Source organism: Mus caroli, unplaced genomic scaffold, assembly GCF_978045245.1.
Source record: "Mus caroli unplaced genomic scaffold, Mus_caroli_1 scaffold_11, whole genome shotgun sequence".
Lineage (NCBI taxonomy): Eukaryota > Metazoa > Chordata > Mammalia > Rodentia > Muridae > Mus > Mus caroli.
Genome location: NW_028227266.1, coordinates 59295275 through 59320867, shown reverse-complemented (window position 1 = coordinate 59320867; position 25593 = coordinate 59295275). Strand labels below are relative to the sequence as shown.

Sequence of the window (25593 nt, the reverse complement as noted above, 5' to 3'; positions counted from 1 at the left end):
ACATTCCAGCAAGGAAGTGGAGCATAAACAGTTGACATTTGTACGAGGTGACAGGTGCTCTAGATAAAGTCTCCCCATCCTGATAGCTTATGGCTGAGAGTCTTCCTTGTGGTCTATTTTGGGAGAGCAGGTTGTTGTTGTTTTAATGTTAGTAAAACGTAGTAATTGCCAAGTTAACTCCTTTAATCCTTACAAGAACATAGATGGTGTGGGATGCCACTTCACAGCCGAGGGCACCAAGGTTTAAAAATAAGAAGCCGGGCTCACAGTTTGGCAAGAAGTATGGATGGAATTTAAAGAAGGATCTTTAAAAATTCCCCAGCAAAGGGCACACAAGCTTGGTACTCAGTGCGGGGCTGAAATCCATTTAGCACGGCTATACTCCAGTGTGGGCACTAGAGGGCGATGAGAGCAAACCAACGGGGTTTTCCCTCTGCCAGCTACAATCTCCCTGCTTTGAAGGTGGGTTGATAATGACTGTAGTGTCTACTATATTTCGCAGTGACAGATGAGGACAAGGGTCACAGGATTCATCTTCCACCAAAACACCTAACACACTGTATTGCAATATTATGCTCTATGTTAAACCCTCCTGCTTAAGAAGCCCTGGTCTAGAACTCTTGCTTCCTCCCAGTCTAATTCAATATCTGCACACAGCTGAGTGCGCAGGGTTGCACAACAGGATGCAGTTCTCAACAATTAGTCAGGGGCAAAGGATTTCTGAATGTGCAACAACCAAAAATTAGTTCCAAATGAAATGTGTCATAAATCAGAAGTGTTTCTGGCAGTGCGCAACGGCCTGGCATTTCTTAACCTCAGTGCAGCCGCTGTTCAAAACACGCATGCGCACTCTGCCAGCTTCTACCACTAACCCCCCTCCCCCGCAGCCCCCGGCCTCCCCAAATCTAACCGGAGACTGCCGTGTGCTGTGGGTTGCAATACTTTCCAGTACACCGAGATTTCTGCTCTCATGGGAACAGATTGGGCTAATTGTCAAACACAAAGACTTCAAGTATGGTTTCTTCATCATCCTTCATTACCTACCGGCGCTTGTGTCTTTGGATCATGTGGCATTTGAATACTTAATTTAAAAAAAAATATTGTCTTGATTTGATTTTCACCTAGAAATCATGAACCGTATTGGCTTGGGATTAGGGCAGGGTTCCAACATTTGCGGAAACAGCCCTAAACTTAGTTCTGGTATTTTGAACTATGCTTTCAGAGTAAGAAGTGTTCTTGGCACTGACAATAATAAAACCAAGCTGCAATATAAATGGTAATTTGTATGTACACCAAACATTTGTTTTAAAATACAGTTGTTTGTGATTTATTATCAGCAAGTATCTGGCTGTAAATCTATTTTAGAGATCTATATAAAATTATAATATGAATTTCCTAGGTGACAGGGGACCACGAGAGGAAAGGTGTAGGAAGCCCTGACCAAGAACTCTTGCCACCTCATGGTGTATGTGCTGGCACCCCTCCCGCCACTGCATGCTTCATAGTATTCGTGAAAGTCGCGTCTTTGGGAAGAGGAACCTCAACGGAGAAAATGGCTCCAATCCGCTGTCCTGTACCCGGCATTTTCCTGATTAGTGATTGATGTGGGAGGGCCCAGCCCACTGAGCTGGCTGTCCTGCTCATGTAAGAAAGCAGGCTGAAGAAGCCATGAGAAGCGAGCCAGGAAACGGCACTCCTTCGTGCTTCTGCTCCAGCTCCTGCCCCCAGGTTCCCTTCCTGATGACCTATAATTGGGACACCGCCAAGAAAACCCAAACAAACACTTCCCTCCTCCAGCTGCTCTTGGTTGTGGTGATTCATGACAGCAACAGAGAGTAAACAGAGTAAGCTACAAGGAGACACGTGATACGTATCCTGCTTCTCCTTGTCTTCGAGCTGGCTCCAGCTCAGGGGTGGTGTGCAAACAGCTAATTAATGGAAGAGTGGTCTAAGAGATGGTAGCTAGCTCCCACGGGGCTTTTGCATACACACTCTGGATGCCCCGACCATAACATTCATTCCGGGTCTAAGAGCACTGAGTGTCTGTCATAACTGCCACTGACTCCTGCCTCGCCGGGTCACATAGGGCTGTTGGGGGTGCACAGCATGAGGACGAATGAGGAAGGCTGAAGTCTTCAGGTTATTTTACCTGAGAGGAGCATGCAGGATTGATGTCTTTGTTGAGAATAAGCCAACCTTTCCCGAGGCCCCCATACTTCCTGCCCCAGAGGTTTGCTGTTCATTTTTGGTAGTGGTTTTACAAGGAATGGGGCTCAAAATTGCCGGGAAAATCTACTTTATGATTTATGGGAAAGAGATAAAAATAATGGATGAGCAATTCATCGCCTAAGAGGACTTGCTGGCACAGTTTAGCCCCTTGCGGCAGAAGGCAAGCAGAGCTGTTTTGGAGACAGCCACACCCTGGGGTGCTGCCACAGCAAATGAGAGACAGACAGGGGCAGGATTTGGAATCCGAAGGCTGTGCGCCAGCTCAGGACGTCACCCTGGGGTGACAGAATGTGTATCCACCAAGTAATGCTCAGAGTCTTCTCCACAAGACAGCAGCATGGTGGGGCGTTGGTGGTGGTGGTGGCTAGGCAGTTTGGCCTTTTAAAAATGTACAGAAAAATACAGGCAGCATTTCAGCTTTGTGTGTGTGTGTGTGTGTGTGTGTGTGTGTCTGTGTGTGTGTGTGTGAAAAACAGAGAAATAACAGATTTGTAGTTTTGTAAGGCAAAGTTGGTGATAGGATGGAAGAGAGGCAAAGAGTCCTGGAGGCACAGAGCTGGGAAGATGGCCTAGTCAGCCAAGTGCTTACCTGGCCGTCATGAGGACTCAAGCTCAAGCTCCAGAAGTAATATAAAAATAAAATAAAATAAAATAAAATAAAAATTCAGGCATTGTGGGACATGCTTATGATAACCACACTGGGGATGGAGAGGCAGGTGGATCCCTGGGATTCATTGTCCAGCCAGCCTCACCTACTTAGTAAGTGCCAGGCTATAAAACAAGGTTCTTGGTCCCAGAGAAGCAACACGTGAAGTAGCCTCTAGACCACACACACACACACACACACACACACACACACACAGACGTGTACACATATACATAAATATAAAATAAAATAAAAAGAGATCTGGGGATATGCAGACCTTAGAAATCTGCAAAGAGAGAATACGCACAAAGCGGGGGGGGGGGGGGGGGGGAGGGGGGATGAGGAAGCGCCCGTGGAGCTCTGCGCATGCGCACGACAGAGAGGGCCGCCACACTGAGGGAAGCCTCCATACTTTTAGTGCTGACCCTGATGTGTTGTGACTCGATTCAAACACATCACCGGAGGCGGTCACCACTGTTCTCTGCTGGAGAGAACTGGGGTACAAGAAAGCAAACTTGTTTGGATTCTTACCCAGAAGTAACTTTCTGCGCCTTGACTGCATGGCCTCATTTCCATCTCAGTGACTGGAAAAAGGATGACGTCACTTGCTGGAGTAGGTGGTCAGGAGCAGGTAGGCATGTGAAGGTAGGATGGCAGATCAAGCGATTCTTTGGACACGTGTGGAGTGTTGATGTTCTGCCAGCACCTTAAGGAGACATATCCAACGGACTTGGCGTTCCAGCATGGAGAGGGGGCTGGTTTTCATTAAAAAGAGTGAAACATCTGTAAAAATATGATTGGCTGAGTTTCCTGGTCAAGCTGTTCAAGAAACGCCAGCTGTGGTAACAAACAGGAAGGCCATGACCCAGCTGTAGTGCTGGCCGCAGAGAAAGACAAAGTAGGTCCGTCCAAGTGCCCAGGCGTCTGGTACACTGAGACAGCGGAGGCATCTGCAGATGAGACTGGGACTAGGTCCTGAAGGAGGGGAAGAAATGCATGTCCCTAAAGCCCCCTGTCTCAGCATGATGGGAAAGCATCTCAATGCTGCGCGCCCACTACAAGGCTCTGCAAGTGGTGTCAACCACGAAGCAAGATCCAAACAAACCCTTGGGGGAATGGGTAGGCTGTGTTTAGAGATGATGGGAAGGCGAGACATGTAATAATGCCTACAAAGCACTTGCAGGGACTTAGGTCATCTCAGGAACACCTATCTGATTGTTCTCCACCGACTGCATGGGGAAACATGAACTGAATACAGAAATCACTTCTTTTTTTTTTTTTTTTTTTTTTGGTTTTTCGAGACAGGGTTTCTCTGTGTAGCCCTGGCTGTCCTGGAACTCACTTTGTAGACCAGGCTGGCCTCGAACTCAGAAATCCACCTGCCTCTGCCTCCCGAGTGCTGGGATTAAAGGCGTGCGCCACCATGCCCGGCCAGAAATCACTTCTTCAAGGTTCTTTCCTGGAAGAGTCCAAGACTAGAACTCAGAGCTACTGAGCTCACCTTCAGGACCCCAGCATAGCACCCCACAGGGCGGTTCTGTAGAGGGCTGGTCCAGTCTGCCTGGATTTATGTATAAAGGTGAAGGTCTTTAAAGTAGCTGGGGTACACTGGAATTCATCTACAAATACAGCCCAGTGTCTGTGTGGGAACAGAAGAGAGTGGAACAACATGTGAGAGATCCTGAAGGGAAGAGCTGGAGATGGCCGGACAGTCTGACGGCCAGACAGCCTGACAGCCTGGAAGCTGTGACCACGGGAAAGGATCAGGCAGCAATGACAGGAGTTGTGTTGGGGAAGGGGACACAGGGAGTGGCTGGAAGGGAGCTGTGGATGCACAGGGTCAGAAGGTCTCACAGTCTGCTGTCTAGACATGCTCCTGCATCAGGTAGCTGGGAAAGTGGAGAGCCTACTTCCTGCCGGTATTGTCTGTACTAATTCTAGGCCTTAAAGGGAATAAATACCACCTTCCTGACCAGATAATCATCTGCTAATTTGGATATACCTGTATAATTTAAAAGATACACTTGAGGTTGGTAGAGGGCTTGCCTAGAATACACAAAGGTCAGGGTTTGATTCCTAGGCATTGCGTAAGACTACATATGGTAGTGGTGTGTGCCTGTCATCCCAGCACATTGGAGATGAGGGTAAAACAATCAGAAGTTCAAGGTCATACATCCCCAGCTACATCGAGATTTTGAGGCCAGCCTATTTCAAAACGAAAACACTCCAGACTTGTTCTTTTCCACTTCCAAAATTTTTCTAGGTGAGCATTATTCTCTTGACTCTGCAGCTTCCAGTGTAAATTAACCAGTGTGACAGTGGAGATGCTGAGGACAAGGGAAATAATTCGTCTAATCGAAAAGCCCAGCATGTTGGGAGCTGCTGAATCCACAGTAACACGTGTGCCTGCGTCTCATGGATATGAATGGCAGGCAAAGCCATGTAGTGGGGCCAGTAAGATGCCTCCAAGAGTCAGGTGCTTGCTGTGCAAGCCTTGATGAGCTGGGTTTGATCCCTGGAACTCACCAGTGGGAGAGACAGCTAACTGACTCCTGTAGCTCACAGCTATAACTCTTCTCCGTAAATATGCTCTATGGCTTGACTTGACTATACAAACATATCTCTCTCTCTCTCTCTCACACACACACACATGCAAAATAATAATAATAAATAATAATAATAAACATTTCATGCTAGCTTGGAGTAATAGTGCATATGAGACCTCCATAGACTAAGGTTTGAATATTGGGAGTTTGAGGTCAGCCAATGCTATAGGGCAAGGCTGTCTCAGAAAATAGTACCACCACCATCACCACCACCACCACCACCATCATCACCACTGCCACCATCATCACCATCACCACCACCACCACCACCATCATCACCACCACCACCATCATCACCACCACCACCATCACCACCAGCAGCAGCAATCACAACACAAACCCCAGAACCATCAACCTAGTTATTAAACCCTGGATAGATTAGTAATCTGCATGGGGCCTTTTTAAAAATCTGGTATAAAGTAACTCTAATACCTGAATCTTTTTTTTTTCACACGGTGATGGGATGATTTGAATGAGAAAGCATGGAAAGTTTTTTTTTTTTTTTTTTGAGACAGGGTTTCTCTGTATAGCCCTGGCTGTCCTGGAGCTCACTTTGTAGACCAGGCTGGCCTCGAACTCAGAAATCCACCTGCCTCCGCCTCCCGAGTGCTGGGATTAAAGGCGTGCGCCACCACGCCCGGCACATGGAAAGTTTTAATCAGCATTCCTGGCAAACAATCACCATTCAATTCTTCACGAGCTCTAAATCCCCCAAATGGCCCATGGGTAAGCCAACACTGGGATGTAGGCCAGGGATCTTTGATGTTACACCAACATGGCTTTTGTTGGTGACAGAAATTGAGCCCAGTGAGAAGGAAATGGAGCCCACTTTGAGGGAGGGCTGACTACAACCCACACACTAGCATGCAGCAAAGCATGCTCCAAGGGTACCAGAAGGCTTTGGAAGCTTGTTACCCACCCCCGAGAATCAGAATGAGGAGTGTGGGGTCAGACTGACTGACACGGGGTCCTGCAGCCTTGGCCGCCTCAGGGGTTCTCACACTAACACGGATCATCTGCAGGGCTTTTCAAACTCTAGATATTGGAGTTGGGAAGATGACTCAGGAGTTCAGAGCACTTGTTGCTCTTCTAGAGGACCCGAGTTCGGTTCCCAGCATCCATGCTGAGAAGCTCACACAGCTGTAACTCTAACTTCATTTGGATCTGATGCCCATTCGGGCTTCCCCAGGCACACGCGTGGCACACACTCACACAAGCACATACATGTAAATAAGAAGAAGAATAAATCTTTAGAAACACACCTAGAATCCCTTCCCTGGGGCCTAGAAGCTTTTATTCCTTGCAAGTTCTCAGGTGATGTCAAACACTGTTAGTCTGGAACACTGTGGAGACAGCAGGAACTGTCTAAGCTGCCGGTTCAGTGAGCCTCCTAGAGATGACAGACCTCCCAGGCTGCCAGAAGCCTCCAGGAGAGTCTGGGACTGCCTTGCAGGGACACCGTGAGCTAGAGAGAGGGAACATGTCCCCGTTGGGTTCCGTCTTGAAAAGGCATCTCTGTGACCTCAGATAAAGAAAATCCAGTAGGTGTTTTATTATTTATTCACTTGACAGGAAACAGACACACTCAGTCCTATGAGACACCATGCTATTGACTGTAGGGTTTACCATAAAGCACATCTCCTTTGAGGTCTTAAGAGGAGCCCTTGCACTGCCTGCCAAAGACAGCTCAGTCACTGTAAGAAAAAACCGATCCGACACTACTAGATCTTTCCAGAGAGCCTCTGTCCCACAGCCCTTCAGAGCCACCACACTAACACATGCCAAGCATTGACAGAACAGTGGCCATGCTGAGAGCAACAGCCCCCAGCCAGAAGACGATCCTAAACCCATGGCCCACCAGACAGTTTGTATACCTTACAAATATATAAATTAAGAGGTCTACATGGATACAAAAGCTTTCTAAGGGGACCGAACTCCATTCTCTGTCATGCTAGCTATTAGTGAGGATCTCGAAAACAAAGATGGTTTCCGATGGAGCTGGTATTAAAAAATAGAAGGCATTATACACAGGCTCTGCCTCTCTCATGTCCACCGTGGAAGCCCCTGGTGTTGTCGGGGCCTCTGGGCAGCCTCAGCACCCCCACAGGTAACCCATCTGCGGTCTGCATCCTCCGAGACAGCAGGGGACTCGCCCCTGGACTTTTCTCCTGAGTCCCCATCTCAGCTTGGCGTCGTCTGCGAACCCAGGGGCTGCCCGAGGGAGTGATGCTGCTGTCGGAAGAATAATCCATGCACTTTCGGAAGATCTCCGGGCTGGTGCTGAAGTTCAGTCTACCTTCTTCAGCCAGAGGGGATTTTCTGGAGACACCCTTGCGCTGCGCCAAGGGGCTGCTCCATGGGCTTGAGCACGGGGAGGCATTGGGGCTCAGGAAAATATTCTGGTGGCCCGAAGGGCTGAGCTTGTTGCTGGCCGCGTGCCGCCGGCCGGCCATGGGAGAGGTGGGATTGCTCTCAGGGTCAGAGGAGCTGTTGGCGGAAGACTCATCCCCCATGTACTGAAGCTCCTCCACTCTCTTGTTCAGGGATCTGCTTAGGTGGGTACCTGCTGTGGCCTCATCGTCATGGTTCTTATCTTTGAGGGGTTTCTTTTTGGGCGGCTTCATCCCAATCAGAACAGCCTTCATGTTCTCTTTGCCCTGAGATTCAGTGACCATGAATTCATGGGCTTTAATGGCCGCGTCCACCTCCTCGAACTCCACAATGGCGCACTCTTGGGTCCCCACCTGGCTGTAGCGGCTGCTGATCCTCCGGATGTCAGGGGGCAGCTCTCTCCCAGGTTTTAGGATCCGCACCGATGAGATGACGCCAAAAGTCCCAAAGAGCTTGAGCAGATGCTCCATCACCTTCTCCTGAACCCTTCCGTTCTTCTGGGGTGTGGCCAGGGCCCAGAGCTTAGGGGACAGGTGTAGGTCATAGACCAACAGCATCTTGCTGGGGAGGTTCTCATTGGGGAACAGTGGCACAGGGGTGGTTCTCCTGACCTTCCGGTGGTCCTCGTTCAACTCCAGGGTGACTGAATACTTCAAGGCATGTGCTGTGGTCCTCCAGTCCCGGGTGAGGTGTTTCACCTGAGGAACACAAAGCAGGTCTGAACGGTACCTCCTCTCCTTGTCCACACTTGAGCATGCAGTATCCTCCCTCCCTCCCTCCCTTCCTCACCTCTTCAGCACTGATGACTAAGCTCACCCCTGATGTGGAAGACACTCAAATACCAGACAGAGAATGAAATGAAAACATTTTCCAGCCGCGTCTTCAATGCTTTCTTTCCTTAAAGTTCTTTAACATAAACTTTATTATGAAGATTGCAAGAAGAATTACAAACTGAAACTAGTCAGACCCCAAGTCTATGTATCTCAGTGAAGAGCTAGAATAGACATTCTGAAGCTGTGGCGTTTCACACTGAATCTTCCAGCTTCAATATCAATGGTATTTTATGCAGTTACCCATCACCCAAAACGAAAACAATCCACAACAGAGTTAGTACTGGGAAGATTTTAGATTCTCTCTCTAATGCATGCCCGCCACCTGCACCCCAGTCTCTCCTCCTCCTAACATTCAGTTCTTCTTGCTCTGTTTTCTACACACTATCCTGCACTCACACGTGCGTTTGTTTACATATATGCATATGCTATTGGCTAGGTTCTGCAAATGAGAGAGAAAGTGTTTTGCTTTCTGAGATCGTGTGACTTCACTGAACATTATGCATTCTGAGTCCATCCATTTTCCTGCAGATTTTGTGATTACATTTCTCTGTAGAGCTGAGTAGTAGTCATATACACATATGGTATATATAGGATATATTATATATTTCATAAATTTCATGCATATATGATCTTTCATTATCCATTCATCTGTTGATGGACAACCTGGGTTGACTCCAAGTCTTTGTTAGAGAGACTAAGACAATAGGAACAATAGCTCTGGTTTCTCTTCAGATGGTAAACATCTTTTGCCTCTTTTTTTGTTTTGTTTTGTTTGTACATTTTGACAGCACTGGAGATTAACCTAGGGCATTGTGCACAGAAGGTAAGCACTCTACCAATGAGCTATAGCCTCAAACTCTGCCCAAGTTCAGGGGTCAGATTCTGTAGTCCTAAAACAGCGGTTCTCAGCCTTCCTAATGTGAGACCCTAAGTACATACAGTTCCTCGTGTTGTGGTAAGTCCCCAGCTATAAAATTATTTCATGGCTACTTCATAACTGTAATTTTGCTACTGCTGTGACTCATAATGTAAGTATCTGATATGTAGGATATCTGATATGTGATCCCCAAAGGGGCCATGACCCAGAGGTTGAGAACTTCTGCTCTAAAAGTAGGCTGTTAAGTACATAGACCCAAGTGTCACCTCCATCCCCCAGGAAGACTTGGATAATTATTTAGTCTCTCAGTACCCAGCCTTGTCTGGGTGCTAGAACTATTAAACATGTCTACTTCATAGCACTGCAACAAGATGTAGCGAGGGGTTGGGGAGGTGGCTCAGTCAGAAAAGTGCTTGTCACATGCACGAGGACCCCCATTCAACCCCCAGAACCCATGTGAAAAAGCCAGGCAGGATAGCTTGCACCTGTAATCACAGCAATGGGGAAGCAGAGACAGGCATTCTGGCCAGCCAGCCTTGCCTACTTGGCTAGTTCTAGGCTAGGGAGGGACTCTGTCTCAAAAAAACCAAGATGGTGGGCTTCTGAGAAATGCTTAAGCTTGATCTCTAGCTACTACATAAGTGCAGTGTGTGTGTGTGTGTGTGTGTGTGTGTGTGTGCGTGTGGTGTATGTGCAAAAAAATATAGAATACTCAATAACATTGTGCTATCACTGTTGCAAATGTATATGTCACAGTGAGTTTGGGGCAGTCCCGAGGACAGAATGTAGAATACCAGGCAAGCAGTCTTCCATGAGCTACAACCCCAGTCCAGATGTTTGTTTGTTTGTTTGTTGTTTTTGGTTTTGTTCATTTTGTTTTGAGATAGGCTTTTGCTCTATATTCCAGGCTGGACTCAAACTCATGATCTCTTCAGTCTAGGCCTCCAAATGCAGAGACTGTAGAATGTCACCACTGAATGTGCTACTACTAAGGAAGGAGTTAGAGGATCTCACATTCTCCACTGCTGTGATTCACAGCAAAGAGGAGCCTTCCAAAGACCCTCCGTTTCTCTGTAATCTCTCCCAAGAGTAACTGGCACAGACACTACATGAAGGGGGGTTGGAGAGATGGCTCAGCTGTTAAGAGCACTGGCTGCTTTTCCAGAGATCCCGAGTTCAACTCCCAGCAACCACATGGTGGCTCACAACCATCTGTAATGGGATCTGATGCCCTCTTCTGGTGTGTCTGAAGACAGCAACAGTGTACACATATACATTAAATAAATAAATAATTAAAAACTCCTCCCATGATGGAAACTGCAAACCGACACTGCAGTATATGAAAAGCTATATTTATTTTATAAAACGGCAATTTTGCGGAGGCCCACTTCCAGTGAAGGATGTGCCAGGGACATGAGTCATCTCAAGAACTACTAGATGTGGGTGGGGTGGGTAACCTGAGCCTGCAAGGGAAAATCACCCAGAGTCCTCTGAGGCTGGGCCCATGAGACTGATCTGCAGAGGAGCCAGGAACCCCCAGTGTGCCCAGGCCTCAAATAGAAAAGGCACAGAAAGCAAGATGGGAAAGCCTGCTACCCAGGCAGGTCAGGGAAACATTCAAAGAACCCAGAGTCCTGACACACTGCTGGGAGTGTGTGCTCTGTCCATTCTAGTCTTGGCCTCTCATTCTTAGCATGAAGAAGCCCCAGGGCACCTACCCAGAGTGATAAGACTAATCACTATGATACAGAGAAGCAGGCCTGGGTAGATGGTTGGATTTCTAGTGAACAGTCAGCTAGCCAGGAATACAGAAGGGGTTGAGATGAATTTTGGTCACTGTAAACCACACGGTTTGTTGGAAAACCATGGCCTGGTATGACAGAGCCACACCTTTCCTGCACGGCTCAGAAAGGAGCATGCAGGAGGTGGCTGGAGTCGGAGCAGGAAGCCTCTGGTGCCTTACTGGGAAGGGTAAGGACCAGGGGAGGGCTATAGAGGACTGGAGAACACACAAAGGTAAGAGCCAGATCCCCTAAGAACCACTGGTCACTCCCTGGGCACCCCAGGTCTGTGTTTGCGATCTTTATGATGGTTTTCAGGTATCAGCCCAGAAAAGGAACCAGGGGACTAGAGAGATGGCTCAGTGGTTACTAGCACTAGCTGCTCTTGTAGGGGACTTGAATTTAATTCCCAGCACCCACATGATGGCTCCCAATAGTCTATAACTCCAGTTGCCGGGGATCTGACGCCCTCTTCTGGACTTTGAGGGAACTGCATGCCCATGGTACATATACATACACTAACACACACATAAACTAAAATACATTTTAAAAAATATACAAGGGGGTTTGGCTTTGTGCAACCTCCAGAACTTTATAAGGTCGTCAGGAACTCTATGGGGTGACTAACCATAATTGTCAACCTGAATGGATTGAGACTCTCTACAGAAACACATATTTGGATGTGTTTGCAAGGATGTTCCTGTGAAAGTTTAACTGTCAAGGGAAGAAAATCTCTAACTGTAAGCAGTGTCATCTCATGGCTGGGGTCCCTGACAGGACAGAAAAGGGAAAGCAAGGCATGCCACAGCACACATCCTTCTCTGTGTCCTGACTGTGGGCACCATGTGACCAGCTGCTTCGCGCTCCTGCTGCCCTGCTTTCCTCGCTGTGATGGGGTGCACCCCCAACTGTGACCCAAGAATTTGTCACACTGATGAGAAAAGGAACTACAGCTTTGTAATCTCCCTGTGTTGGCTCCTTCTGCTTATAGGCTCTCCTTGTGATGGTCAGGAAACCTTCAGGAAGGAAAGGAGTCTCTGCTCTGAATTTGTGGGTGTGGACTTGGGCTTGCAGCTGGTTTTGAAGAGAACGCTCCCGCATGTATCTGTGAGATACACCCAGCTAAGAAAGAGAAAACCAGAGTGTCCCTTGAAGCCCTTGGGGAGCACAGGAGGGGGGCTGTGCAGAGGATCCCACTGGCTTTTTATTTAAGGATTCCCCAACCCTGGAAATACTTTTCATATTAGAGCTTGTTCTTTGGACATGAAATATTCCTTCCCTTTTATACCTTGTAGACTCCTATTCATCTTCTAAGACCATATCCCAATGCTACCACTCCAAGAAGGCATCTCAGTTCTCTAGAAAGATCCATTGCTCTGATCAGCTCATCCCCAGATATCTTTATGTCTCCATCAATTCATTTGTGGTAATCCTGGAACATTTCGAGGCTCTCTTATCTTTCACTGGGATGCAAATGTTTCAAGGAAAGATAGAAAGCCATATTCCTTTTGTGTCTCATGTATGTAACACAACACTTGTCAAATACAAAGAATAATATGTCTGGCAAATGAATAAATGAAAAAGAGTCCAAGATGATGGCAGAGTATACCAAGGAGCCAGGCAGAGCTCCAAGGTGCAGAACTTTTCTCCAATGCTTTCTGATAAAGTGCACAGACATCCTGGCCAGGACCCACTCCCTGCAGGGGCCCGCACCTTACATAAGCTGTTATACAACAAGCTGTGTGGCGGTTTTCCATTTTAGTAACCGCGCCTTGCCCAGGAGATAGGGTTATTATTCCAAGTGGTTAGTCAGTCCTTTGAGGGCACGGAGTTTAGGGTCCAAGTTCTACATCTGTCTACAGCAGGGACAGGCAGTCTCCTGCTTGGCTGCCATGACCCCTTAGCATCTATCACTCTGGTACACAGAGTTCTCCTTGGTATTACCCAGAGCAGAGCTTGCTGGAGTCGAAGAGAAAGCTCCCCTCACAGGGTTCTGTGTGTTCTCCCCCATCCCATACTGACTCGGCTTGGCAAGTGGAAATCTTGAGTGAGTGTCATAGGATTCTAGACCAACAGGCATCTCTCGAGGCCTCCAGGACTCCCCCTGTCTTGGTGTAGCACGCTCGGGGCACCCACGTGCCTGGCAAGAGGACCCAAACTTTACTGAGAACAAGTCATAGCAGTTCTTAATAGCCACCAGCTGATATTGGTCCTAGCACTCACAACCCTTTACAGAGCAAACTAGTATATTCTCAAGAATGCTTTCATATCCTGCCCACATATGTGTGCATACACGATTGTGTGTGTGTGTGTGTTATAATATGCATGCATATATGAGGACCAGATGTTAACCTTGGGTGCCATTCCTCACAGGATCCATCTACCTTGCTATTAATTTGTCTATATTTAAGACAGGGCTTCTCACTGGCATAGAGCTCACTCAGTAGACTAATCTGGAATGACACACATGGGACAAAGCTTGCTTTTTCTTGTGAGTTCTGGAGATCAAATGTTGGTCCTCATGTTTCCATGGTAACACTTCAGTGACTGAGCTAGCTCTCTAGCTCCACTAAACCCCCAGTCTTGATACTTTCTCTCTTTCTCTCTCTCTCTCTCTCTCTCTCTCTCTCTCTCTCTCTCTCTCTCTCTCTCTCTCTCTCTCTTTCTCTGTGTGTGTTTCAGACCTCATATTTAATTGAAAATTTGCTAGGCAGGCAGCCTATGGTAGTGGGTGGGGGTACAAATCAAAAGGCCACACCCCCGAGATGCCCCCCCCCCGGCGGCCTCTGAGAAGCCAGCCTCACCTTCTTGAAGGAGGTAAGCAGCTTGACGCTCACGTAGCCCAGCTTGTTCCTCCGCACGTGCTTCAGCAGGAAGGCATCCTTCTCCAGGTTCTCGTCCGAAAAGTAGAACTCAATCTGATCCACCAGCTTCCTGATGAGCTCCTCATCCGGGGGCCTCCACTCAGGCTCCAGGTCCTCGCGATCGTTCTCGCCCCCACTTGTCGTGGCACTACTGCGGCCAGAGGGGGACAGCGAGTTAGCTGTGGGCTGAACTGTCACCCTGCAAATCCATCTAGTGAAGCCTTGGGCCCTCAGAGCCCAGAACACGGCCTTATCTGGAGTCACTCATGATGGATGTCAATGTAAAGATGTCAATGTAAGGACCGTAGGGTAGGATGACCCCACCCCACCCCACCCCTGATCCCATGCAGATGAGGTCCTCACAAAAGCAAGAACTTGGACACACAGAGACACACACAGGGAAATGGCTACTCAGGGTGTAGGTACAGAAACCAAGGGGACAGGCCTGGCAGATCCTTCCCCAGGGACATGCTAGGAAGCAGGCCCCTGCCCTATCTCTTCTTTTTTCCCCATTTCTGAATGTATATATTCTCCAAGCATCTATCTTTGAATGTACACGGGATCTTATCCAGACTGAACCCCTCATTTCAGACTTAACAAGACAATGCATCTCTGTTGTTATACACCATCTACTGGGCACTTGGTTGCCATAGCAACCCTTGGAAACTAAACTGGTCGTTTCTGAATTGGATTTCTCAAAGGTGGTTGGCCATATGACCAATGGCTCAATTGGTAGAGTGTCTGCCACACAAATATGGGAACCTGAGTTCAGATCCTTAGCACGTGGGTAAAAAGCCAACAGATGGCAGTGCCCGTCTCTAATCCTAACGTTGGGGAAGCAGAGACAGAAAGATGCCTGGGGTTGTTGGCCAGCAAGGCTTGCCAAATTGGTGAGCCTCGGGTTCAAAGAGAAGCTCTACCTCAAGAAATAAGGTGGAGAACAACTGAGGAGGATGCCAGTGTTGACCGCTGGCCTCCACATACATGAACCTGCATATGTGTACATACAAACATGCCTGCACAAAAATGACTTTACAAAAAAGGAGTTGGAAAAATAGTTACACTATCTGCTGAGATTCTGTGTCACTCAGATGCTAGCAAGACACACTAACTCCGAAATGACATACGCAGTTCCCATCTTCCCACCCCATCTTCCCATCTCCAGATGTGATTTTTTAGAAGACAGTGAAGCAGAGTGTCTGACTCTCAGGGCCTGTTCTGGCACCCTGATCTTTCCAAGGCCAGCTGTGCCAGAGATACTCCACACTTGTTCAAAAGAAAAAATTGATCTGTTATCTGATTGGGGAAAAGTCTCTCCCTTCATGATCATGTAGTCACAGACACTGAGGGTCCCAGTTGAAATGAGACCCAACGTACTCAAGGATAGATGCTTGAAGGATGTGAACATTTAGAAATAGGAGGGGAAAGAAGAGACAGAACCAGCAGATAGGTGGGGATGAATCCAGAGACAGAAAGTCACCTGTGCACACGGGGCAGAGGCTATGGAGAAGGTGGGTGATGCTGTTCAATTTTGTAGTGAGGTACAAGAGCACTAAATGGAACACAGGAACCCAGGTAAACACGCTCTGGCTGGGTGTCCCATCCCTGGAGGGGCATTGCACAGGGAACCTTGATGGACCCCATCTTCTGAGGCCCACGGGAAGTGGGAGATGGGAGATGTAGTGAGATGCAGAGAAGCAGCAGACACAGCTGGCCTTGGGAAAGCCCAGGGCTTCAGGCTAGGTCCTGTGAAACAGAGGCTCGCTCACTGCCTTCTTTCCACTTCACTTTGTTTAAATGAGTTTATCTTCGACTGGGAATCAGCCACTCCAGTGTGGGAGAACTTCCTGGTCTGCCCTGTCTCTGTGTGAGCCATTTGTAGTAAGTTCTATCATTTGCCAATGTACTAGAGTCCATCTAAAACTCTCCACTGGCCCCATCACACACGGCATCCTAGCCCCTGCTAACTGGCATCAGACTCCTTGGGTGTTTGTCATCATCTTCTGGTGTAGTGTCTGGGCATCCCATTATAAAATGAGGACTTCGGGTCACTTACATCCCATGGCCTCTCCTTCCAATGTTAACACTCTTATTTTACTGTTGGTCTCTACTAGCCCTCGGTCTGTCTGTTGGGCCATTTGCAGACAGAGTCTCATGCAGTTCAGGCTAGCCTTGAGCTCACTATGTAGCCGAGGCTTACCTGGAGCTCCTGAGCCTCTTGCTTCCACCTCCCCTGGAATGGGAGTACAGATGTGCACCACCACGCCCAGTTTACACCTTGCTGAGGACCAAGCCCAGGGCTTCACGTGTGCTAGGTAAGTACTCCAGGAGGAGAGCCACATCCTGCATCTGCTTGCTTTTGAGAGTATATTTAAGATGCCTCTTTCTTTTGTTGGAATCATTTCCATCACTGCTCATTATATAGACATGTGCTGTATCACCCCATCATGCTGTCTCTCTTCTGATGCCCAATCCTCCATCTATGATTGGAAGAACTTCCACTCCATTTTGCCAAAGTTCATCACCACACTCTATGCTGGGAAATATCCCAAGTACTGTCTAGAGATAGATATGAACTTTGAAAGTCAACCTGTTTTATTAGTGTGGCTATGTAGACACATTCCATGCAGGTCAACGTTATTTGCTAAGATAGTATTTGTTTAAGTACTGGATAGGTGTCAAAGCTAGGGTCTTGGGCATACTAGACAAGCACTCTGCCACAGGGCTACACACCCATCCCTTTTGAGACAGTTTTGTTTGTTTGTTTGTTTGTTTGTTTTTAAGCAAGTCATACAGTAGAGCAGAGACTAGCCTTGATATCACGGTGTAGTTCAGGCTGGCCTTAGACTCTCCAGAGCTTAGTGTACCCACCTTACATGTGGTGGGATTACAGATATGCTTGCACCACCATGTTCGGCTAAGACTACTTATTTTATGAATGTGTTCTGATAGTTAAGTGACCATTGAAACTGATCTTCTGTGTGTATTCTTTCTTGTATGCCCTCTGTCTTTGTCTTTTATTTCCATGCTAGAGGGTGTCACTAAGACCATTAAACAGTTACTGGCTATTCACTTAGTACCTAAAGAAAAAAAAAATCAGTTTTGATCCTCCAAGCTGTATAGAGCTTTCTTTGCATGTGACTGTGCATGCGGTGTATGTTCATATGCATATGGGTACACATGTATGTGCTGGGTTCATAGATGGGCCGCCATGACTATGGGTGTTGGGGGGATCTTTATGCTTGTACAGCAAATGCATTACCCACTGAGCTATCTCCCCAGCCCCAAGATGTTCCCTTTTGAGAGCACCCTGTTTTCATTTGGTGGATGTAGTAGTGCTCAGTGTACCGACTGGAGCTCTGACTTTTAAGACACCACCACCACCACCACCTCTGTGCTCTATGTTGCCTGTTTCCTGCTATTGCTTTGCTTCAAGTGACCAATAAATGGTTTTCCTTTTTTTTCTTTTTTGTTTAAAATTTCAATAAGCTTATTTTAGAATCACTTTAGAGTTATGGAAAAGTTATTGAAATAGCACAGTGAGTTCCATATGCCTCAGTCCAAGCTTATTCATTATTAATGTCTCCCATTATTACAGTACACTTCTTAAGGAGATGACAATTATGCAGCACCATTAGCTGAAGTACATAGCTTGTTTAGACTCCTTTGATTTCCCCCTAAAGGATCTCACCCAGGATTCCACACTACCTGCACTATATCTCCCAAGGCTCCTCTTGGTGGTGACTTTCTCCAGGTGTCCTTATCTTTGATGACCTTGACAGTGTTGAAATGTATGCTGTGGAATGTCTTGCCTTTGAGGTTTCTCTGATTGCCTCCACCATGGTTATTCTAAGGCATGGGATCTGGGGAGGAGGACCCCAGAGGTAAACTTCCATCCTCCCTACATCATACCAGGATACAGTTAGCAACTGTTGCTGTGTGCCCATCAGGTCTCTCCACTGTGAAATCACTCCTTCCCCTCGGAAGACTGCAGAATCCCTCGCCCACTCTTCAGGAGGGAGTTTAAGCTCCATACTATTCATCTGGGAGCGGGGGGAGCGGGGGGGGAGCTGATCATTGGCTTAGTGGGCTACATGGACTCCCCTGCAGCTCTCTACCCATATTGGTTTTCTTCCTAGTTGGCTCTGGACACTTAATGGGGGCCAGGTTTCAACTCAGGGCAAACAGAGACCCATCTGGCTGAGCCTTCCACCCAAAGTAGAGAGGCTTTCCCCTGAAGCTCCCAGTTCCCCCTTAGCCTCCCCAGAATCCTGTGGTACATTCAACTCCTTCAGAAGACACTCGCTTCTTTGCTCCTGCTTGGCAGTGCCTGTCGTGTTGCCAGAGTCTCTTTGCTGGTAGGCAGAGGCTGGAAAATAGGTCTAAAGGGAAAATGTAAATTCAATTACCTTTCGGATATCACATCTCTTTTTTATTCCTGTATTTTCATGTCTTTCCCACCCAGAGCCTTGCTATGGTTGTATCTTCTCACCTCCTACCTCCTCCTGTACTGTATTTCGGGCTCCAGCCTCCTCCACACAATTGCCACATTGCATATTGTGAAAAAGGCATTGTAATATGCAGCTGTTGTACTTTAACATTATTACTACTAATTGCAGCAGGGTTTCCACTGCAAGCCTACAGTGCTTAGCTCCGTATTCGGATGCACTTAGAACCTGGCTGTCTCCATCTTGCAAACTGGTTTCTGGTGACTTCCCTTGCTCCAAGCGAATAGAAAGACCCCCATGGCGCAAACTTTCTTACCTCAAACCTTTGCTCCTGCTATTCCTGATTCCTTGAACAGTGTGTCCCGCTCTTGGCCATGTATCTCAAAAGCAACTCTCCAGGAAGGAGCTCGCCCCTCCTCACTAAGGCTTGTCTATACTGTATCATAGCTCCTCATGTACGCATCTCGCTAGCACCCTGAATCCTAAGTCAAAGGTAGGATTCATACTGATTTCTCGTATTCTGGTACCATTTAAAAGGTTTGCACATAGTAGAGTTTTTACACATTGTGTATAATGTAAATAAAATAGGTGTTGTGATGGTATTTTTTAAAAAAAGATTTATTTATTATTATATCTAAGTACACTGTAGCTGTCTTCAGATGCACCAGAAGGCGTCAGAGGGCGTCAGATCTCATAACAGATGGTTGTGAGCCACCATGTGGTTGCTGGGATTTGAACTCAGGAGTCAAGATTCTCAGTGTAAAAAAAATAAAGGGAGTAAATACCAAAAATCTGCAATGTTCAAACTGAATGCTTATACAGATTTATCTTAAAAAGCAGACCTGTGCCTGGATAGGCCTGGGAAGTGATGGTGCCCGGGAAGAAACAAGCACTTTTTATTTTCAGCCTTGGTTTCTAAATGCTTTCTTACTAGTGTTTCAAAAAACCATGGATTCCTGTGGAAATGGCTAAATTCCATGACTGGAGTAGGAAAAGTACAAATTATGAAGTTTCCAAAAGTGAGGTTGTGCTCAAAACCAAGTAGACATGTTCCCAGAGGGTGTGCTGACGGCAGCATGGAGGGGCGTTCCCAGCTACATGACAGACTCTCAAGCATCCACAATAACTATAACTAATTATAACAAAATTAGGTAAAAATCCACAAGGAAAAGTTCACGTTTGAGGAAAGGCCCACATTTCAAAGGTGAGATAATTAAATATTTCTTCTTTCCTCACTGGGAGGAACATTTGGTCAATCCAGATGAGAAGGCAAAGCTCTTTTCCAAAGGAGAGCGGTTAGAGAGGTGGCTCAGTGGTTAGAATCAACAAGCTCATACCTTTTAACTCCAGGTCTGTGTATCTGGTGCCCTCTTCTGGCCCTAATAGGTACTGTCTGTACGTGGGGCACAGGCAAGCAAAACATGTACGATGTGAAACAAAATTTCAAATTAAACACAAATATCTCCCATTAAAAGAAAAAAAGCCTGTGATTTGATGTCCCTGGTGCTGAAGTTCACCCATGTTTAGGGAAGACTGAGAACCAATGCTTCTTAAACTCACCCCAGAAAGTTGGATAGAATGAAATATTTGCAATTCATTTCACAAGTGTTACTCTGTTATTAAAGCCAGACAGGGGCATTACAGAGAAGGAAGTTACAGTTCAATACCCCTGAGGAGCACAGATGCAAACAGATTTCAACAATACACTAAACGGATGATTATCCAGCCAGCCATCCGAGAGTCGACCTGCAGTCCCAGCTACTTGGGAGGCTCAGGTGAGGAAACAGAACACACACACACCTAAGAGTTCATTAGCCCGAGTGACATGCTGAGACTCTGTCCCCTACAACTACAGCAATAAACAAAAACAAAGGGACTGGGCCTGGAGAGACAGCCCAGCGGTCCTCAGCACGAACTTCTCTCGCACCAGACCAGCGTTCAGTTCCCAGCACCCACATCAGGCAGCTCACAGCCACATGTAACTCCAGCTCCAGGGGCATCCGATGCCTTCCGCTGGCATCCAAGGAAACGTGCGTGCCCAGAGGTACATAATTAATATACATTTAAAATTTTTATTTAGAGCAAACAAAAGTTCATCTACCACAATCAAACAGGATTTATCCCTGGAGGGCAAGGCTGGCACAACATATGCAAATCAAACAAACTGTGATATATCACATTGATAAATGAGGGACAGGAAGACCACAAAGACAGATCTGTATGATGGAGAAACACCTTTAACCAATTATGTCACTTGAGGTGAGGTAATGGAGTGTCACGGAACAGCCTATGGAATACTCTTGCCAAAATGTTTAGTCCAAATTCAATTAACCCCTTAACCTCTAACTGCGGCATCAACAGGAAGTCTACGGCACACAGGGATAAGTTAATGGAACTATGGAAACTGATCTAAACATGAAACATCTGAAAAATGTCTCGCCTTACATTCTTAAAATATTAAAAACATTAGAAAGGAAGATGTTAAGAATGCTCCAGATCAGGGCTTTTTAAACTTTCCCCCTAGCGACACCTTTTGATATGAATTTTTATATGGCCTCAGAGAGAGAGGCATATAAACTAAATATTTATTGATGACAAATAATAAATTTTACTTTAAAATAGCTCCTTGGTAATACTTTTTAAATTTTATTTTATGCCCATGGGTCTTTTGCTTGGGTGTATGTACGCTGTGCACCATCTGCATGCAGAACCAGAGGCTGCCCTGGAACTGGAGTGACAGACAGTTGTGAGCTCTATGTGGGTGCTGGGAATCAAATCCAAGTCCTCTGGAAAAGCGGCAGCTGCTGCTCTTAACCACTGAGCCATTTCTCCAACCCCCTAACTCTATCATTTATTAAAGACAAAACAAATTGGCCCAGCACTAGATGCCACAATTGCTGTGATGTAAGGAGCGAAGCCTAGGCTGGTATTTGGTACTGCAGCATGGAGGACATCTCCCACATTTTCCAAGGGTGACTAATATTTAGATGAATAGTTTTTCATTGCCATTGCTAGCAATAGGGCCTTGCCATGAATATATAATGCAAAGTGTCAGGAAAATGTCTAGAGCCAACTGGAAGTTCTGTGTCAATGCCAAGCCAAACTCATTTAACAATATTTTTGTGAAGCTAAAGTCAGGAACCAAGTGAGTGATTTTTAAAATCAATCAATCAATCAATCAATCAATCGAGTCTTTGCTGCTCTTCTAGAGGACCTGAGCTACATTCTCAGCACCCATTTTGGGCCGCTTACAACCACTGGCAAGCCCAGTACCAGGGGACTGGACACCCATCTCTGGTCTCAGAGGGCACTGGTACTCATCTACAATTCGCATACATAAATAAAAATAAAATGTTAAAATTAAACAATTAAAAAAATAAATTAATTTTATATACACCAAGGAATAGCTAACTAGGAAAATGTAGAGAGTCCATGTTTTCCATAATTAAACCATTATGCTTCTATGAGTGCAGAAAACTTTGCACACAGCAGAAACACAGCGATCTGCATCATTGTAACTCAAATCTGAGGTGAAGGGTTTGAGGCAGCATTTGCTGGCACTGGGTGGGGTGGCAGTATGCGCCTGGCAAAATGTGCACACTATGCTCAGACCCAAGGCTGCCGAGCAGTCACGGCCTGGGTGAGCATTGCCAGAAACACCTCACGTTCTCTGGACACTTAACTTAAGTTCTGCTCATTGTTTGTTCAGAAGCCTTTTATTGTTGTTAAAGTGTTCAGCACACTGCTGCATCTGGGGAGTGATGCCCTCTTCTGGTCTCCATGGGCACCTGCATGTTCACCCTGCCCCCACGAGGGTCTGGCTCAGCTGCTGACTTTACAAGGTCATCATTTTTAAGATGCTGAACTCTCTATTAAACTCTCTGAAACAGCACAATAGGCAAACTCTGCCTGACCCGACTGCCTGCTGGTCTGAGGATAAGAAACAGCTGTAGAAGATGACTGTGGGGTTTTTGAACATGGAACCTGACTGTTGAGGCAATCTGGGACGTTCTATTAGGGAATCAGTGCTCATCTTCTGGGTTGGCAAAGGTAGTGTTAACAGCTTCCCAGGGAACATCCTTTTTAAGAGTTACAAGATGAAGCACTTCAGGCGTGACTCTGGGTACAACATACCTTCACATGGTTTGGGCAAAACCGTACACATCATATCCATCTAATAAATACAACAGAACAACAACAGTAACTGTTCATTTATTTCTTGTTCCCAGGGTATAAGCCAGGTATTGGACTGGGTACTATGGGTGTGAAATGGGCTAAGACAAAGCTCCTGCCTTCCAGAGTCTCACTGTCTCACAGGTGGGGGCGGGGCACACCGCTTTTCACACTACAAAGTGAGCGTACTCATCCCACACACATCTACAAGATGCCCATCCATTCTGGTGCTGCCCAGGAGCTGCAGACACAGGGACCTCGGAGGGAGGTGTGACTGCAGACTTAGGACTGTGAAAGTGCTAGCCCTAAGATGCAGAGTACCAAAACAACACAGAGGTGGGGACCAACCTAGTTCATTCAGGGAGGGGCATAGGCAATGTGGGGAAGATGAAGTTTGCAAGGCTGACTGGAAACCCAATAGAGAATGGAAACGGGGGGGGGGGTGCAGAAGGACGAAGACACACACCCCTCCCCCGCTGCCGTGCTCCGCAGGACAGTGCCCCGGGAGCATGAAATGAAACAGAAGGCAGCCATGGGCTGAGGGCATGAGGTAGGTGGGTGTTACATCTTAGACAGATTTAGGAACTGGAGCTCCTTCTTCAGGCACTGGGAGCTGAGAACACGCAGACAGGGTAGCTGCTGCCTCACCAGGCTGGGCCCAAAGAGGGGGCAGCATTATCCAGTCCGCGGTTGGATCCCTTAGGCCCTAGGGGTCTGCCCACAAGGCTCTGGCAGCACCTCTAATCTGCAGCATCACTGGGATTTCCAGCAGCCCACTCTGTGCTCGACGGTAACCCAAACTGTCTCATGATCCTTGAGTTGCTGGAGCTGAGAGTGACAAAGGGTGGCCCTGGAGTGACCTGTGGGGGATGAGGCAGAAGGCTCTGAGGATCAGCGTCTCATAGGACTCCGTAGAGAATCTTTCTTGGACCAAGAAATAAGTGGGGCCTTCACCTTGGCTATTTAGGAGGCAGCAGCTTCTGGCTGTTGTCTCACAGGTAAACGAAGCCATAAGGCAAGCAACCCGCAGGTATTTTGCGTGACCTCTGGAGTTAATCTGGCTCTGCAGCTGTCTTTATCTGCTCATCATTTTTGTGCTTGGCATAGAGAGAGCTTTTCGTGCATAGGGTGCCAGGACGTTGGCTGTGTCACCATGCCTGTCCTGAACTCTGAGACTGGCCTTTTGTCCTACAACAGCTGCCTCTGCTGATCTGGCCTGAAATGGCGGGTTCCAGACCCTTTTAACCAAGGTCCGGTCTCCTTTAACTAGGGATGGGGCAGCCCCTTGGCTGTGGCCCAGTATGCTCACTTCCAGCAATAGAGAGGCACTTCTATCATTCCTGTTCACAGCCTCTCAGAGAAGCACTCTTACCAAAGGACTCTTAGCAGCCCCTAGAATCTGTTAGTGCCATTGCTGTGTCTCTTTTTTCTCATCAGTTCCATATGGGATTGCTTTTTAACAGCAATAAGAAATCCGTGGTTGTGAAGGGCCTAGACGTTAGTGATGCGTGTCTGGCTGAGAAGAAAGCTCATTGCCCAGGGGCAAGGTCAGACTGGTGCTATACCCACTATAAGTCACTCATCAGCGAGCAGTGAAGGAGCCAGCCCCAGGTACAGAAGGCAGGCAAGCAGGAAGGCAGAAACAGGAACCCCCAGGCAGAGGGAGGGGAAAGCAGCAAGGCCCTAGGCCATCTCAACTGAGGACAGGAGAGCTCTCTCCACTAGGAAAGGATCCTTTCCTGGATGCCCCCATCTGCATGTGTTAACTGTGCCTGGCCTGTGACACCTAGAAGACAAGTGAAGCCACTGGAATGATGAGCAGAGCAGGTGATGATGGTGATGAAGGCTCCTTAGGATCCCTGGCATCTGGAGCAGGAGGCCCAGCCTCATGGGGGAACTCCAGGCTAGGTCAAGTGTCTGGTGGGGTGCATCCACCGAGGGGGGCGTCTCCTTCAGAAGTAGGGATGGCATGGAGGCTCATGCTAATCTTCCTTTTTGGATCCCAGAGCAACCCTCTGCCCCAAATCCAGGTCCCTCAGATCCCCGCCCCCATCCTTGGAAGCCTTGTCAATCAAGAATCAAAACCTGCTGAGGGCTGGGGCACACAGATTGTTCCCCAAAGCGGGTTCTGACTCAGTCTGCAGCTTCGGTGGCGGGGTTGAGTCAAACCCTGTGCCCTGGTGAGTTGTCGCGCACAGGAGCCCCCGGTACCCCTCGCCAGGCCCGAGCCACCGAGCCTACCTGTGCCCGCGGCTCGGCTCCTCCTCGCTGGCGCTGCCCCAGCCGGGACTGAGGTACCGGGCTGGGTCCCCCGCGGCCCGCGCCGTTGTTCCCTCGTCGTCCTCCTCCAGATCCTCCAGATCCTCAGCCTCCTGGATGGCTACACGGATCTGCACCGTGGTCTCGGGCCCAGGCAGAGTCTGTTCGAGCTGGGCCATGGTTGGCGGGGTCTCCGTGTCGCGAGGCCAGGCCAGCCGGCAGCCCTCGATAGCGACGATCGCGCGTGGGCGGCGCGCGCGCGGCAGAGACTCGGCCCCGGGGAGGGACGGGGGTCGCGATCCGCCCCACGCCGCACGGCGGGCACCGCCCTGAGCACTCGCTCAGGGACTACTCCCCCGCGCTCCACAGGCCTGTCCCGGGGTAAAACCCAGACCAGGTCCCTCCCTGCGTCCCTGTCTGGTGGCGCCCCAGCCCCACAGCTCCCTCCTCCCCACCCCGCGCAGAGACGCAGCTAGGCTGGCTTCT

The 25593-nt window shown here is 47.9% G+C and overlaps 1 protein-coding gene across 1 annotated transcript; it reads right to left on the bottom strand.

The window, feature by feature from the left end:
* Nucleotides 1-6997: 6997 nt before the first annotated feature.
* Nucleotides 6998-25517, bottom strand: Larp6 (La ribonucleoprotein 6, translational regulator). Its single transcript, XM_021173029.3, has 3 exons — nucleotides 25090-25517; nucleotides 14168-14378; nucleotides 6998-8570 (listed from the first exon to the last, which is right to left on the bottom strand). Exons 1-3 carry the CDS (start codon nucleotides 25284-25286, stop codon nucleotides 7503-7505), a joined length of 1476 nt encoding a protein of 491 aa, XP_021028688.1. The 5' UTR covers nucleotides 25287-25517; the 3' UTR covers nucleotides 6998-7502.
* Nucleotides 25518-25593: the final 76 nt, after the last annotated feature.

Coding starts and splice junctions, on each gene's coding strand:
- Larp6 (XM_021173029.3), bottom strand. CDS start 25,286: ATGGCCCAGCTCGAACAGACTCTGCCTGGGCCCGAGACCACGGTGCAG. Junction 14,379..25,089: donor GAGCCGAGCCGCGGGCACAG/GTAGGCTCGGTG, acceptor CTCTGGCCGCAG/TAGTGCCACGACAAGTGGGG. Junction 8,571..14,167: donor TGCTTACCTCCTTCAAGAAG/GTGAGGCTGGCT, acceptor TGTGTTCCTCAG/GTGAAACACCTCACCCGGGA.